At 43.6% G+C, this 17,846-nt stretch overlaps 1 protein-coding gene across 1 annotated transcript; it reads right to left on the reverse strand.

The window, feature by feature from the left end:
• Positions 1-2,307: 2,307 nt before the first annotated feature.
• LOC114796001 (uncharacterized) lies at positions 2,308-17,084 on the reverse strand. Its single transcript, XM_028989783.1, has 17 exons — positions 17,055-17,084; positions 16,407-16,855; positions 16,274-16,324; positions 13,812-13,912; positions 13,631-13,742; positions 13,171-13,220; positions 12,600-12,705; positions 12,272-12,430; positions 12,017-12,134; positions 11,576-11,631; positions 11,339-11,464; positions 11,176-11,255; positions 9,634-9,774; positions 9,327-9,523; positions 8,157-8,286; positions 4,829-5,013; positions 2,308-3,636 (listed from the first exon to the last, which is right to left on the reverse strand). Coding segments are annotated over exons 1-17 (2,280 nt in total). The 5' UTR covers positions 17,057-17,084; the 3' UTR covers positions 2,308-3,419.
• Between the last annotated feature and the right edge of the window lie 762 nt (positions 17,085-17,846).

Genomic DNA, 17,846 nt, shown 5'->3' on the forward strand with positions numbered 1-17,846 from the left:
TCCTTCATGTCCAATAAAAGCCAAAAGTTTGTTTTAGGGTTAGTTGGGGGCAAGTTGGGGGGGGGCTTTCTGATCTAAGGTAGCATGTCCTTTCCCAAAAAACACTAAATATCCGGGTTTGATTGGTTTCAGATATTTTTTCGAGGACAGGGATTCGCTCTGGTGGTTTTAGACCTGCGCGTAGCGGCGGCGACAGTAGCACTTTTTTTCTTTTTTGGTTAAACCGAGGCACAGCTTCAGCGGGACGGGGGTCCGCATTCACAGAGTCAGGACAAGGCATGTTAGTCTGTGATCTGGGGATTACAGGCCAGAGTGAGTAACAATGCGAGAGAGCAGAAACCACAGTGCAAATACTGCAGATCGCCGGGATGATGAACGGCTGCCCCGAGAAACGTTATGGCCGTCTGGAAAAACCCCAAAAGCCCAGCTCTCTGTTATCGCTGGCTCTGTGGAGGCTCATCGTTTTTGTCCCCTCGGTATGTGTTATTGTTGCTCTTATGTGACATATTGAACAGGGATCGTCCGTTGGCCATGAAAGGAAGAAACGCATGTCTGACCCGCGCCTCTCTGATTTCGGCCATCCCAGGAAGGGCCGAAACAAACCACAGGCAGAGTCACGCCCCTGTGTTAATTGCTCCCGCACGCCCCACCTCCCAACCCACAAAAATACAAGAGAATTCCCCCTTCTTCTGGAAAAGAACCTTTTTTTTTTTTTTTTTTTTAAGAACCCCAGCTATTTTTGCTGGCTTCGAGTCCTCATAGAGCGCAAACAGAGCTTTCCCTGGCCAACGGAGCTCTTTTTTCCACCCCCCACCCAAGGCTGTGAGGGCTGCATGTGGCAAGCATGTCTGTACCATAAAACTTCAGCTCGGCTTTGAGCGTCTGCTGAGGAGGGATGCTGGGAATTCGAATGTGGGCTGAGTTCAACCCTAATCGCAGTCTGAACCAATACTACGCTACATGAACGTCGAGAGGCAGGAAACAAACGCTACAAGTTATTGCCGCGTCTTAATAAAATATCGCTGAGGACAGGTTTAGGAGAAGGATGAAATCTGGGGAAGCGTAATTGCGATATTTATTGCAAACTTCATTTCTAACAATTAAGACGCAATCTTTAAAAAATTGGGAAGGAAAAATTGGGAAATCCCCTTTTAGGGCTTGGGATGTGTATCATTTATGATACAAAGAGATTAAATGGAACAATTTGTAATGACTGTGTTTGTTCTTGCCTTCTAATGGTGACCACATGGCTACACAGAAACATTAGCACCACCAGACCCTTTCCACCCGCAATTTCTCTGCTGCCTTTGTGTTTTTCCCCTGAAGATCTGTGTATTTTTTTACGAGACGTGTCATGGTCGGGTGGGTGGGGTGTGGAGACGGCTATTGAGAATCCTGGGATGCCTTTCTTCTCTGGCCAGAACCACTGTTTATGAAAGTAAGTCGAGTTCGCCCTCTCCAGCGCGCCACGTTAGTGTGTTTCCTCGGCAGCCTATTACACATCCTCTTCCCCTCAGTTGTTGTGGTTCTCTGGAAGCTGGCCGAGCCGTGACCTCGCTTGCATTGCTCATGAAACCCAATGGTCCCTCTGCCCAATAATCGCTCCCATCAAACCAACACATTGCATCTAAACCCTGCTGCAGCTTCAAAATGTATTTGTCATTTCGTACCTGATTCCAACATCAGTAATATTATTATTTCACGATGCTTCTTTGTGCTCAGTAAATGTACATGATTCTGAATAATGCTGTTACATTTTTACATTGACGTTTGTCTCATGATGAGGAAATTATAGAGAAGCAGCAGCATGTGTAGGTGTTGAGCCTCCATGCAGCATGACTTCAGTGCATTATACAGTTCTCTAACTTGGCATGAAATGTGCTTTTCAGGTTGCCAGAGTACAACTTTAACGTCAACTGAATGTGACCTACGGGCCCTCTCCAGTAGCCAGAGCCATGTGAGCATATAATACCTCACTCGGGGTCAGAAGGTTGGGGGCCCAGGTTTCTGTCTAAAAGGCTTATTACAAACCCTCAAGGTTCAGCCACAAGTCCAGACGCACAGATTCCTCTTCAGGAAAAAAAATATTAAAAATGCAGCATCGCCCACACAGCACTCCCATTGCACCTGGATGGAAAGACGAATCTCATGGGCCGGCCCTGTTTATGCTCTACAGGCTTTGACGGATCCCATCTCTTACCAGCTGAAACAAAAAGCAAGTTAAAAAAAGAAGTGTGACTAATGATCCAGGCATCCACTTACCAAACTTTTATTACCTGTGGTGAATTACAGCATGGGGGAAATCTGAAAGTCATGATGATTGATCTTCCCAAAGAAATAAAGAAGGAAAAAAAGTGTCTGTTTTAACTGTAATCATAAAGTTCAATTGCAAAAAGCTTGCATTCATGCATCTTTTGATATAAATAATACTTGTATGAATATGTTTTTGTACAAACCCAACACTCACTTTCCCATGAAATATGATGGTTTTTTTTATTGGACGTTTCTGATTGATCCGCCCACACAAAGAAACTATGGATAATACATTAGCATCTACAAAAATGTGAAGTCATAACCGCACAAAATGAGGGATCAGATGAAGTTTCACACTGCACAGGCAATTTTGTTTTTACAAAAACAGCTAAAAATATTCAAGCAGTATGGAGAGTGGTCAAAATGTATCAAACCTGACATAAAAGACTACATCAATAATATAACTCCATAAAAAAATGGAAAATGTTCAGTAACATTTAACCACATTGTACAATAGAACAACAAAAAAAGATTTAACAAGTAAAAAAAGAATTAACAACTACTTGAGAAAATGACTCATTCTAATAGTGCATTTCAACTGGTTGAAACAAAAATGAATGAATTAGTGAATCAATCAATCAATAAATGATTGAATGAAGACATCATAGGTCAATCAGATCAGGCCAGCCAGAGAAGAATTTAATAAGTAACGTCATTAAAAACTATATAACTATTTGGACATTTACAGTCTTTGAGATTGGGTGTAATTTTTGCTGGCCTCTTCTTTAGAGACGAAAGCATATTTTGTGGGGATTTCATGAATTTCAATTAAGTTCCTATAATGCATTTCACATTTCCTGCCTACATTACAGTTCATCATGGTTTAATCAATCATGAGATTGGAAAATGAGGATGTTGTTTAAAAAGTAAATTTACAGAATTGACTGACCAGAGCATATGTCATGGGTGCATTTTATTATGTAAAGTGGCCTTGGTTCCCTTTAAGTCACCATATGCAAAGCACATATAGTTCAGATCTATCACATAACTCTATGTAATGCAGTCAAGCTTTAAGACATCATCACACCAGATTCTACCCCAAGAGTCTGATGATTTTCTTTCACGTGGACATGCTAAATAACAAAAGTGATCATCGAACAGAGAAATCAAACAGGTAGTGGACACCTTGATGTGGCAGTGCTGACCTCCTGGCTCCAGGGGACAGTGTTGAGCAGGAGCTCAGGCGTGGCGGTGCTGCCCACGGCAGGCGTCTCAGGAGCAGGACTCCGCAGAACAACAATGTGAGCTGTTGGCTGCTGGAGAAGAACCGTCAGCTCCTCCTCACTGCTCCCCACCACGCTAACCCCATTCACCTCCACCAGTCTGAGGAGTGGAAACAGATGGCATGAGTCCAGAACCCAGTGGTTATCGGACACTGACCTTTGGGCACCATAAACATTGGTCACAGCTCTTTATCTGTCCGTTCTACATCTTCATAAAGGTGTCTTGAGACCAAAGTGTGACCGGAACTGTTTAAAACAGCTTTAGTGCTGGGATAATATTGCACAATTTCATTAGTTTTCAGTACATAATATAAAGAAATCGCCGGAAATGTTATGTCTTTGTAAACGGTGCCATTATTAGGTTTACTTATAGCTTTCACTGGAAAAAATCGAAATGGAAAAAAAGACAAAATTGAAGCCTTTGTGAATTTCACTGCTTTGGCAGATGTCTTCTTTTCAGCTCCCAAACACACTACACACCAAACACTACACACTACAAAGATTCTTAATATATATATTGACCATTTGCGACTGTTATTTATGTCAGAAAGTAACCTAAACATGCTCACACCTATGGAATTAATAAAAAAAGATTTACCTAATTTTGGAAGTTGTGTTACATTCAGGCATGGAATAATTACATATTTAGAATATTTTATATATGCTGTCACACCTCATGCTTCACTGCCCTACTCCCATTTTCACTCACACCATCACCTGCTGATCGCAGCCCCTTGAACCGCCCCTATGCAGTGACTTGTGGTAACCTTTTTTTTTAGCACTTGGCTTTGGCAAATTTAGGAATATTATGTTTATGATTAATATAGACTGGTTAAGAATTTTAGGAAGAGCACATAGAGCGGCAGAATAAAATCTCTAAAAAATCTAGTTGATCTGAAGATAAAAGCATCAGTATTGTCTAAGCAAGTTACTTGAGCACAATCCAGGAACGGCATCTACTGGCGATTCCTTATGTAACACAGCCCTTGTAACTTGGACAACTAAAAACCATCTGCTTATATTTGTTCAATATGAAATATGCTAATCGGTTTAGAAATGGCGATATTCCGTCATGTGTTTTGTTTTATTATTTTCTCTTCAGTCATAGATTTTTTTCAATAGTATATTAATGTAACATTGTTTTGGGCCTGCACATGTGATGACGAATGGCAAAGATTCGCATAATGGCCAAAAACTGCCATGAAACTCACCCCCAAACTCACGTTTTAGGTCTGGTTGAGGTTTAACACAACCTGTGTTCTGTAACATTTTTTAAAATAGCTGAAAATTACCTGTCCCCAACACAGATCTGAGAGTCCTGCACCCTCACCACCACCAGGCCCTGTCCAGGTACATGCTGAGCAGCGAAGCCATATCCGTCTGAAGCCCTCGTCTCTTGGGTGGCCAGCAGCATGGCAGGGGACTGGAATGACAACAGCTGGCCGAGGGTGGAGCAGCACTTCCTCTCTGTTTTCTCCTGTCCACGCACAAACACGCTAATAAGCATTCATAAGCGCCGGCACATATGGAGAGTCACGTAAGCTGCATGCACTCATCCAGGGCCTGCACGAAATCGGAACCCCCAAAAAATGAAGGAACGCCCCGGAGGCTCTCTGCTAATTGTGCGCTGTGAAGAAAACCTTTTCTTTTAAATCACCACTTTTAAGGTGATAAAACCGGCGTGGTCTGTTATTAGACCCGAACTGTAAAAACTCTCCTCATTATCTGTTCAGTCCGCATTCTTAAGAGGCGACGTCGGGGAGGCCTCTCCTTTAGCCAATTTGTCCAATTTGAATTTTAGCTTGTTCTTACAGTTTCTACAATCAGCTGAACAAAATAACCAGTCGAACCCTGTTTCCATTGCAATAAGGTATTAATGGCATGTTTTTGTAAATCTGAAACTGATTTTGATGACATGTCTACACACGTCCCAGATCTACACACCTTACACTCACATTACATATAATTTGACTGTCATTGGCTCAACATCTTAATCATCTGAAATAAACAGCACAGGAGGCATAAAATCGGAAACATGCAGGTTCTTTATAGTGTGATAAATGGTTCTATTACAGAATTCTTTTCAAATGTGGATATTGGATGATGCATCATTTTAGAAATGTCAGATGATGTTGATGATGTTTTTGATGTTCAGTGGACAGAGACTTCAGATATGTATATCTGTACGTGGTACAGGAAGATTTGTGACACTTTATGGAAAACTAGACTACCGGAGAAGATTCTGCTGAAAAGCAAGCGAAAGAACTTCTTCAGTGTTGACACAACAGCGTCCTATGAAATGAATATGGGGTTTCAGGGATAAATTTAGCCCAGCGCGACTCCGGCAGCTTTGCTGAGTCGCTCTGGGGGGGGGAGAGGGCCGGTTGTGTATAAACAGATGGATATGTCCATGAGATGCGAGATCAGGTTTCACACAGATCGCTACTAGAAGCGGGGGTGGGGTAGGCCATCTTCTCTGGCGTGTGAACGCCTTGGAGCAACGCTAAGGCCTCCCTCAGACAGGCCAGCCAGACGGGACCTCGGAGAGGAAGTGCAGCGAGAGCTTTATGAGAACCATTCAGGAACGCAGATCATCCTCTGCTTTGGACTCCTGTTTGGCCAGACGCATGCCATTAGTCTGAAGAATGCTCTCTTAATATTAAGGTTATTAACCCGGAAAAGCCTTCAAAAGCCTTAATCTTTTCAGTCATCTTTGATTTGATGCTAACCTCAAACCATGTCCTCATCCCGGGCTCATGGCCCATAAAGTTCTAGCAAAGGCCACAGAAGACAAGAGGAAGAGTGATCCTTTCTAGAAGTGCATCATTTGCATGATTCAGTACAATTAATTCCCTCAAAGATTCAACATCACTGGACGTTAATTTAGTAATTTATTAAATAAATAAATAGATAAATAAATAGTGCATCTTCATAGGAAAAAAGCAAATGTCAACAGACAAATTGTAGAATTGTGGGGTGGTTGAAGGCTCACAACCTCATTCTATCTCAGAAACTAAGGGAAGACAGACAGTTTTTTTTTTTACCACGTCACAACTCTGCAACTTGGGCCTCACATTTTCCACTAGAACTTCCAAAATGTCATGAAGGCAGCATGAGAATGACAAACGACGGGATGTCAGTGAAGTAGTCAGAAGGCCTCTCCGCTCTGCGATACTAGCTGTTCTTTGGCCACTTTCTTTTAAATGAGTGGAAGATTTAAAAAAGCCAGAGGCCAAGCCCAAGATCCTGATGAACAGGAGAGGAGCTTCCAGGGTTCGTTAGTGTCGTGTGGCTGCCGTTGATGATAAAAGTATTACACTGTCAGAAATAATAATGGGTTTGGACGGGGCAGGGTCGCTGTTGCATGCTGCAGAAGGGTAACGTCCATCATGCGCTCACCACAAGTATTAGCGTTCTAATCTTTCAACCACCGGATCCATTGGACACCAGCTTGCGTCAGGCCATCGGCACCGGGCAAGAAGCAAAGTGGCTCTGACTCCTGGCATCTCGACCACCTTTCCCATGGGAAGGGCCAAATCTCCCTCAACCCCGCAGCCGCCACGGTTTAATCAGTTTTACAAAGAGAAAAATGGGTGGAACTGAAAAAAGGTTTTCTTCCATGGGCTGCCCAATCTTTCCCCACCAAAAAAAAAAAAAAAGAAAAAAGAAAAGAATATATATATATATATATTCTTTTCTTTTTTCTTTTTATATATATATATATATATATATATATATATATATATATATATATATATATATATATATTTTTTTTTTTCTGCCGTTTGTTGTCCTTCATTCTTTTGTTCTTTCTCCTTCTGCCTCTTTTTTTTCCTGACACGCTCCAGTTATTGATGGATCCGAAAGATTAGGCCGATGATGAAATATTTCCTCGTTCTCTGTAATCTACAGCAAATAAAGCGCGGTCTGCTCCTTATTAGGCCACGGCTCCATTAGTTCCCAGACTGCTCCGTGGCCTGCCCCTCGCGTTAACTCTGATTAGGTCATATGATAAACATTAGCATGGCTGCCTTTCCCACAAACTCAGCACCTAAAGATCGTGGCCCGAGGGCGGCAATGTGACACGGAGGGCCCTTTCAAAGCCGAGCCGCGTGTGTCCTTTCATGGCACCTCGTTAGGCTCCTCCGATGGGATGAAAGAACCACATTAAAAGGACTAGGGGAGAGGCGGGCCCGGCCGGGTTGAAGAAAAGAGTCTCCCATCGGGAGAGACACGGATATCTTCACACAGGCCACCGCCTGACTCCGTTTTTTCCCCACCTTTGGGGCTTTTGTGAGACATTCCCAATTATTGGTGTTAAGCCGCCCTCCCATACGACATGCAACAAGATCACCTCATAAACTCCAGTGATGATTTGATTTCCATGTTAGTAACCCTGCAACAATCATTTGCACATTTATGTTTATCGTTATCATACGTTCATAAATGCTGTGTTTATTTTGCCATTGTAATCTCTGACTGTCATTAAAACTGAGCTTTGTAGGCTACTTTAAAGACACGTGCGTTGTTAAAAAGGCCTAATGAAGCTGAAAAAGGATTTACTTTGTACTGAATGAAAGCGAATGAGAATGTTGCTGGTAGGGCATGGAGTGTTCTTACCTTGGCTTGTTGTTCCTCTAGGGCCGATTGCAGGTGGTTGACCTGCCGATTGAGGTGGACGAGCGTTATCTCCTCTTTAAACACCAGGCAATTCAGTCTCATTTTGTCCGTCAGATGGCCCTCTGCCTGCCTGGGACACAGACGCAGCAGATGTCTCCTTTTGTACATGTACATTACACTTCCAAGTTAGAGCTATTGATTAAAATCAGTCAGAGCACTATTGATTGCTTTCATATGGACGAGCGTGCCCCCGTCTCCTCACCCTGGCGTCCGAGCCGGCATGATTAATGGCCATGCGGCAGCCCACTTGCTCAAGGGAGGCCTGGCGTTTGGTTACTTATCAAGTGATTAATGTGGGAGTAAAAGCAGCGGGCAGGATTAGCCTTTGTCTCATTGTAATGGCCGACTGGTATACGCAGACCTCCACTTATAAAAAAGATTTTTTGGGGGTTTATGGTTGATTGGTCAGACTTCGTCTGACTTGAAATATACAAAAGTTTTCTTTTCCCACAGGATTTTCAGAGTATCGGCATCAGACATTTTTTTCCTGTTTTCTTTTGATAAGATGCATTTGATTACAGATGTTAATTGTTTCAACATTGTTTCAAATTTTTTAGGACACGCCTTTTGATTTCAGGTTATTTTCACATAGTAGAACAAAACAGAAAAGTCTGCATGTTTACACACAGCGCCATCTAATGGTGCTTCTTTATATGACACTGAAAAATAAAGAGTTATTTATTTATTTAGTTTTTAATACTTTAATTAATCCCAAAGGAAATTGCTTCTCTGCTTTTAACCCATCACCCTGAGTGAGCAGTGGGCAGCCATGACAGGCGCCCGGGGAGCAGTGTGTGGGGACGGTGCTTTGCTCAGTGGCACCTCAGTGGCACCTTGGCGGACCGGGATTCAAACCGGCAACCTTCTGATTACCTTCCTTAACCTCCAGGCCACCACTGCCCCAAATGATTATGGCTACTTACATGTGAAAAAATATCTATTGATAATACTCAAGAAAGTTAGTGTATTAAAACATCCCGATTCTACAGGATAGAGCCCACTTTTTAAAATACTTAGATCATTGGTGGATGGTCAGTAAACCTTCCATCTGAAACCACTCACTGAGATGTTTTGGGAAACATGGTTGTACAGGTTCTGGAACATCATTACCTGTTCTTGGGTGAGGACATGCTGCTGAGTTTCTCCCTCAACCCCTGAAGGCTCTGCCTTTTCTCTGTGAGATGGCCTCGAGCCTCAGCTACACGCCTCTCTAGCTCCACTGTGTTCAGCCCCTCAGTTTCTGTTTCAGTTTCCATGCCTCTCAGCTCATTGCAGAAAGCAACCAACCCCTGGTGGAGCTCTTGGACCTGCAGGTGAACAGCAGAACAATGCAGAGGCCTATATCAGTTACACCAAGTTTGCATAAATGACACAAACTTTCATTTTTTCAGAGCAATAAATCAGTGGAACATTTCACCTGTAGGATGGCGTTTTGGAGGGAGTCAACCTGTTTGTGCAGTTCGCGAATCTTCTCACTGTTGTGCTTCAGGTTCCGGGGTTCTGTGCCGTTCTCCTGACTGTCTTTGGAGTTTGCAAGTTCTGCTTCCTTATGTTTTTCCTTGAAAGAACATTCAGACTTAAGTCTCTGAAGAGCAAAGCAACACCTGAATGCTGTTGTGCTTACGTACCAGGTGCCGTAAAAAAACCCAGATAAGAAAGTGCAGGCTGAGATTTAATGAATGCATATGAAGTCAGAGCATCTTTGTCCACACACGCATAATAAACAGCCCTGACAAGGTATGCTGGTATCATTCCACCACCAGTATGACCACACCTGTATGATACAAGATGTGAGCGTGACTGAGTGTGTCAAAGGGAAGCATCTTGCGTGAGAAGAACACTCGGACCGTCGGTGTTCCCAGACTCGGTTTGTTTAAAGAGAGTCTCGCCCCCGGTGGTCTTTAATGGTCAAGATGCACGGTCGCTCACGGATCAAAGCCGAGTTGGGGCTTCATTTCACCTCAGACGTAAATGAGGTGCTGCTCTGGCCTAAACGTTGCAAACAGTCGTTAGTTTCTATCCCATGACAGTCGCTGTTTGTTGCTGTTTACCTCTAAACATGCTGCAGTCATTACTGCCCTCAAACTCTGGAACTTTCTATATGCTATGAAAACTGAACAGGATTGCAGGAGATTGTCCACTACTGAATTCCGGACATGTGGCAATTTATTTCAAAGCACATGCACAATAACATTACAATCTTTAGCCATTTTAAGGGATGTTCAATAAAAGCAGAAATGATCAATAAATGATCTGTGATATAGATGTATATGGGTCATGTTCTCCTTAAACTTTTTATTTTTCATGAGCACACAGATTAAAAGTGATGGATATGGTGCACCAACCTTATACGGGTTAGGGCAGATTTTTTTTTCTGAAAGTGAAGTGATTGTGAAACACAGCAGCACAGCACATGGTGACACAACAAAATGTGGTCTCTGTTTTTAACCAGTCACCCTTAGTGAGCAGTGGGCAGCCATGACAGGCGCCCGGGGAGCAGTGTGTGGGGATGGTGCTTTGCTCAGTGGCACCTCAGTGGCACCTTGGCGGTTCGGGACTCAAACCGGCAAACTTCAGATTATGGGTCTGTTTCCTTACCTTCTAGGCTATCACTGTTATTCATGGTAATTTACAGTTTGCAATGCATTATGCTATGCAATTAAACTTTGGATTGTGGGATTAATTAAGTTTTTGTTGCATCTTTGCATCAATACAATTGTGTACCAAAGTGCCAAAACTTAAATGCATGACAGAAGCATGTCATGTATTCAGAGTGATCTGCTGTTCAACTATAACTGTATCTATAAAAACCCAATGCAATAAACTGGTTTTCACTCTGCACCGCTGTGCAGAAGAGCTGGTGTGGGAAATTGTGTCCTGACACAGCCCCTGGTAAGATTTAGCTTCATTAACTGCTGCTTTCATATGTAAACATTAGTGAGATTGATTGAATGTTTACCTTTTTGCACAAGTGCAGCTCCACGAGTCGGTTCTCAGAGCCGGGCAGGTCACCGATATGCTTTTCCGGGGAAAGTTCATCTAACACGCATGAAATGCAAATCCCAAAATGCAAAGACAGGTTGGCCACAGGTATCAAGGGTGTTATATTTGATCAGACCTACCCTCTCTGCATTTTAAGATGTGGGCGTCCTTATCGATTTTCACACCCAGCATTTTAAAGCAGGACTCTTTCACTTTGCCAACCGTTGTGTCCCGGGGGGTCCTGAGGTGGACAATCTGTTCCATTGCTGTGGAATAGCATAAGCGTTGATGCAATTACATTTAATTTCTGAGCATGATGTTCAGATTTCTAACAGTTCAGTGTGATCCATGTTGTGTGCATTGGTAGCTTCACCCACCATTTATTGTTATTTCGATGAGTTGCGAATTCCTCTGTGCTACTAATATACTTGGTCTGCAAAATGAAAAATGAATTTTATAAATTTGCATTCAAGTGGTCATTTGTAATTTGACATTTTTATTATTCTAAAATCCAGTTGATATCAGAAAATTGAGCCACAGCACTGGTTAAAGTAGAAAGGCTTGTCTTTAGCGCCATATGTTTGACCACAAACACGACCAAAGACACAGCAAATGTCTGTTTCTGATTGTGGTCTAGTTTATGGTGAAATTGGTACCACGCTGTATAACTGCACGCTAGTTAACCATGACAAACACACAGACACACAAAAAAGAACAGACAGCCGTAAAAAAGAAAGAAGGTAAAAAAAAAAAGTAAAAGCTACGGTTCTTGTCCAGCGTTCGTTCATTGGTGAAGAATGAAACAGAGGATTTCAAACCTGAACTTGACTGAAGCTCGATTCTGGTTGGCACAGCTGATGAGAGGGGAGGACTGTGACTTGCTCATCGTCACCAAGGCAGCAGCGAATTTCTCCACGTTGTGCGTGCCAAAGGCCTCTGTGATGCAAGGAGGAAACATCAGAAGAAAATAATTCAGCCATTTTCATTTCTACATTTGAACTGAATGTATTTTTTATGAGATGGCATTTGAGAAACCCAACCACTATATGATATGCAGTCGGAGGGCATTTTACCCAGGAGGCAGTCCACTCTCTGAGACAGGCTGTCTGGAGGGTGGAGCTCCTGGTAGATGGCAGACAGTAGCCGCTCTCGCTCCTCCACACTGGACAGCTGCAGCAGATCCAGAGTGTTCAGATTGATGGAGGTAAAATGGGATCCACACAGATCTGCATCTGTCGCAGACAGCAAAAAAACATAATGACAATGACAATCATGCAAATATCTTTAAGAAATCAAACAGCAGTCATTGACAATACGTTCTACCGGCAGCGAAAGTAAGAACCAAAGGAAAAAAATGACCAATGAGAAGTGGCCATCAGTACTTCTTTGCAGTATTTATACCTCTAATGAGGGGCTGACACTTCTGCAGTCCAATGCTGCTGAACCACAGGCAGACTTCCTCCGTGTTGAGCTCCGCCAGAGGTTTGGACTTCTGCCTGCTGGTCTCCTGTAATGCACAGCACACACAAGAAACATGGCAACGTGCTGACTCGCCACACCTTTGCAACCAAAAGGGAGCCTTTTCTGCTCCTTTACAGTTCAAATAATTACAGTTGATTGCAGATTCTGCTGCACTCTGCTCAACTCTCAGTGAACTAAGGAGTAAGATTAACCATGTGCAACTAAGTGCTATCCCAAAATTCCTGAGTTAAACGGGCCAGCGTATTATTAAAGGATTTTGATGGTCAGAAACATTCTGTTTAATACCACGGAACCCTATATGGGCCGAGGGTAATAAGTAGATACAAAACACGAAGCAAATGGGTCCAAGGTAACACGAAATCTTTCCAGAAACAAACAGAAATAAAGGATCCTCATGCCAACTCTAGATATAAAGTGGAAAAAAGAAAACATCACTGACTGCATTTATTATGGGAATTTTGTATATTAAAAAGTGGTTCCTCCTCGTTACCTTTGCAGCAAAGTTTCCATTCTGGTCCTTGGCTTGGGGAATGTGTGATGCTTCAGAAAAAGGAAAAAGAACCACTGTAATCCTTGTTAAACTACATCACCTACCATTAACTTTTTATGTTTGGCTACAGTAATACCTGGAACTTGCAAACCTTAAAGACAGTGTTCATCTTGACCAGTGGATTTCAGATTTATGTGACCTGATCGTCCAGAACATAAATTATGGGATTTAAATATACAGTAAACATCAAGGACCTATTAGTGAGGAGCTAGCCAGGCCCAGAGGCAGCAGACATTTTCCCACACAATCCTCACATACTTTCGGGTGGATCTTTGACTGTGTTCAAAACCATGTCACAGGAAGCCTCTGAAGGACGATGTTGTCTTGAGATGACAGAGGGGATAAAAAGGAAATCAGAGACTTCCTGTAATCTGCAATCTAGTCAGTGCGAAGGATTTACCCGTGGTCACATGGTTCTCCTGCCGCACGTTGATGGTGAACTGCCCCATGGTGTGGAAGGTGTGGCTCCTGGACAAAGTTTCTTCCAAACTATATGATCTCACTGCTGGTTTCTATTCAATACATCAATTGTTAGGCTGGCATGAATTTTCACATGTTCCATCATGTAGCCATATTCTCACCCGATGGTGAAGAGAACCTGACATCTTGGAGCTGACTGGAAGAAGCTGAAGCTCTGCCTTCAGCAGTTCATGGCTCATGGCGTCTTTGCTGCTCAGGTCGTCTGTAGGAGAAGGAAAACATGTCAGAAGGAAGTTCCTTTTGCTTGGGTCACTGAGCCCATCTCTGGGAAACTAAACATGCCCAGCATTAAACTAACATGGGAAAATATCTGCATCAAACCCATTTACCATATATGGGTCTACATCGGAGGCCATCAAACTTCCTATTTAATTGCAGAATACAGTATCTACCACTGAGGCAGTGTAAAGCTGAAAGAGTTCTCCCTCAGTGATGAACCCGCTACCCCTAGACCTGACAACACATAGCAATCAACATCAGCGAAGTTGGATGTTGTGAAAACCCGTTGCCCGGCAACTCAAAGGACATGTGAAGGTTTGGCCGGCCAGTAGCATACTTCTGTGACAAGCCATGGTTTCCCACAGAAAACAGACATTCTGACAATACCACAAACGCATTGCTTGGTTTGCATGATGGAGTGGCTTTGCAATTTCATAACAAGCATGAAAAAGTGATCAAAGCTGGGCATTGTCCTTTGAATACAACTTACTTAATGTTTTTTTTTTTTTTTATTTCCCCAGAATGCTCCCTTCTGACCTTGTTTGGTAGTCCATCAACCAACTTCCCATGCTTCCCAAGTTATTACCCCACCAATCTGAAGGAATGCAAGCATTATATCCGATTGGTAGATATCTGGGATCAGGTGCAGGGAGCACATGAGTCTTTCAGCAAAATGGTCAGTCAGGTCTGAGAGCAGTAGAGTGCAGCAGAGTCATAAGATAAAATATTATAAATAGTATGAAATACGTTGACTCTTGGCTGTGTGTCTAAGCAGCATGGAGAAAGCGGCCCAGAGGAAATAAAAGTCACAATCATATAACGCCGACTGACTAATGCGGTACACCCTCTGACCCTGCTTTTCCGACTGCAGCGCGCTCACTCAACGTACTGAAGCGGTCGTCTTCGAATGAAAGGACAGCCCTGTCCCAGCGCCACTGCATTGTGACTTATGCCCTCAGGATGGAGTGGTCATGGGAAAGTTAGCATTAAGGAGACACATTCCCTGTCAGGACTGTGACTGCGACGGTTACTGGGAATTCCAGACAGAGGAGGGGAACAGCGGATATGCGCAGAGACAACTGTTCTGAGGTCAGGGAAAATCTCTGTAATGGTTGAAGCAGTCCACGAAGGTTAATGATCTGAAAGATTCGGCACAGCAATAATTGATTTAAACATAAAATGGTCTGTGTATGCACCGCTCGGGTCTTCACATGCCAAGTATCTCAGGTACGTATGATGAAGCATCTCATTAGATTGAGCTACACCACGTTCTCCAATTTTGGAAACCACTGCCTGCACTTAAAAAGTTCAACCAACCTGAACCCTGAGTGCAGTGTTACAAGAAGCATTGTGGTCAGTTGAAACAGAGGAAAATGTGATGGACATTTTTAAATAATTACATGATATATCTAAAATGATGGTTACTCCATGAAAAGGGTCACAAAGGAGAGTCTGTATTAAACTTGTCTTTGGATGTGGAAATTTGGTTGCTGGTAGACTCATTGGTGAACTGGAGTGAGCTGTCTTTTTGCACACTTCCAAAAGCTTCTTGAGTTAGTTGGCGCGATTCAGTCGGCAGACTCAGCCAAAAGACCAACTCATGATATCAAAAGCAGGTGTTTTGGCATCTTACACTATAGTAACCCAGACAGGTGAAACATCCTGATAATAGGAAAAGATACCCTGGCTAAACTGAAAAGTCCCCTTTTTAAAACGAAATACAGAAGGTTTTTTTTAATGCGGCTATCACAGGTATCGCTGTCATTGTCCTGACGTCGTCCCCGGTAATCGTCTGATGGAGTGTGAAGGCCTTTCACTGAGAACAGATGAAGGGGAGGGGTGGCTCTGCTGAGTCACTGGAACCCGACGCCTGGGAACCAGCTGCATGGCTGCACACAGGGGACCGCCAGGACAATGGGCCGAAAAGTAGTCCAATGCCACAGAGGACCCCTGCCATTGTGCCAACAAGCCATTACACACCAAGCTCACACACACCGGCGTCCCAGTTAGGACACCAGCGAGTGAGACGGATGTGCCTCTGAAATTGTACAGTGCTGGCCCCTCTCCCGTTTTCCCCGCACAATAAACGCTCTTGCGTTACGTGAAAGGAGGAAAGAAAAGGAGCGGCCGCTCAGCTCCTCTCGCCCGCTCCTGCAGGCTGAAGGCACCTGCGTCACCGCGCTTTATGAAAGCTGCTTTGTGATGACGCTATCTGCAGACACACACAGTGGCAAACCCTTCAACAAAGACATCACTCCAATACCAGTTAAAGAAAGAGGCAGGAAAAAATGAGAGGAGGAACCGCAATTACGGCATTGGTTCACTTATCAGCGCTCACACTCACCTAAGTTGTGCTCCGTAAATTGGAGAAGGTTAATTCCTGAATTGAAACTCCCTATAAGTCAGAAACCAGATAAAAGAGCAAGATTATAAAAAAAATTTGGATGCTGATAGGCCAGGTTGCTGAAGGACCTTACTCTTTCGTGGATACTCAGGAAGTGGGGCTACTCGGTAGGAGCCACGTGAGAAGCTGGGCTTGGACTGTTCCTCAGTGCTCACTGTTACCAAGCCAGCATCCGCCCCTTCAGCTGAATAGATCTGAAGGTCAATGCCTCCATTGTCCATCTGGCCATCAGACCCATTGCAAATGGTCTTAGCATTATCCTCCTCCTTGTCCTCCTCACTACACTGGTCAGCTGGTGTGAAGCTGTCCATACTGTCCACACCTTCACTTCCCGACATCTGTTCCACGTTTTCTTCTTCAGAGTTCGTGTCGAAGAACTGGTCATCATCGATGATGTCCGACGGTGTGGGGGGAATTAGATTAATGACAGGTGGCGTGAGGTTGATTCCATCACTGCTGCTGTCAATCCACTGTGAGCCTGTGGGTGAATCGTCTTCAACACTACGTGTCCCCAGAACCAACCTGTTGTGTAGAGGAAGAGAAGATAGGGGTGCCAGCTTTTTCATCTGCTTTAGTCTCTGACACGTCGACACAGAGCTTGCCGAACGGCCCATGGTGCTTCTTAGCCCTGGTCCACAGTCTACCACCTGCTCCTCCTCTGGTGTTGTGAAGGATGGGTTAATCAACCCCACATCTTCTACTATGATGTGAATGCCCTCACATGCGCGGGTGTCGGCCCTCCCGAGGTGTTCCTCTTCTCCTTGGTCCTTTCCGAAGGCTGCATTCTGAGCTGCAATGCAGGAACAGCAACTGAAGACTCTCTGGATGAAAAGCTGCATCCTCTCACTCCATGGACGCCTCCTCAGAAGACCTGTAGAATCCATGGCATCACATTTGCTGCTTGATATCACATGAACCCACAGCTATGTCTGAGGTGTTTAAGATGGACAGCTAGACTACGACCATACTTCATGGGAATAAAGAGAGAGAACAACAGCGCGGTGCACTCCATGCTAATCATTTGTTTAGGATCTGTTGCTTAGCAGTGAGACGAAAGGAAACTGCATGAATCTGTGCGCTCTCAGCATTTCAGGTGAATACTTGAACTGAATGGCGGTTTCAATAACAAGCCTTTGATGTGGAAAGCAGTCTTACTGGGTTTTCACCTCACAAAAAGATCAAAATCATAAATATCTGTCCCATATAAGGTATTGAGGTGGACAAGCGAAAAAGTGGAGGAGCAAACAAGGTAAATGGCTCTATTTTGGCCTTCTAATGTGAAGCACAAAGCGCAAAGCATGGCTAGCATTCATGTCTGAATCCTGCATTTACATGGCAAACCAGTTTGAATTTTGGCCAAGGACCTGATCATAAAATACAAGAACAATAATTATTTGAGGCGTGTCATTAATAACATGGTTCTGTGAAAGGACCAACTGCACGTGTAATAAAGTGCATACACAAGTGTAACTGCAATTAAAACAAACAAATGTGTACGGAATAATGTGCCACT

The sequence above is a fragment of the Denticeps clupeoides genome, chromosome 8 (assembly GCF_900700375.1).
Source record: "Denticeps clupeoides chromosome 8, fDenClu1.1, whole genome shotgun sequence".
Lineage (NCBI taxonomy): Eukaryota > Metazoa > Chordata > Actinopteri > Clupeiformes > Denticipitidae > Denticeps > Denticeps clupeoides.

Excerpts from the sequence above, each read along its gene's own strand:
- LOC114796001 (XM_028989783.1), bottom strand. Across the intron at positions 13,221-13,630 it reads GGAGAACCATGTGACCACGG|CATCACACATTCCCCAAGCC; the intron begins GTAAATCCTTCG and ends CTTTTTCTGAAG. Across the intron at positions 9,524-9,633 it reads TCCAAAACGCCATCCTACAG|GTCCAAGAGCTCCACCAGGG; the intron begins GTGAAATGTTCC and ends GTTCACCTGCAG.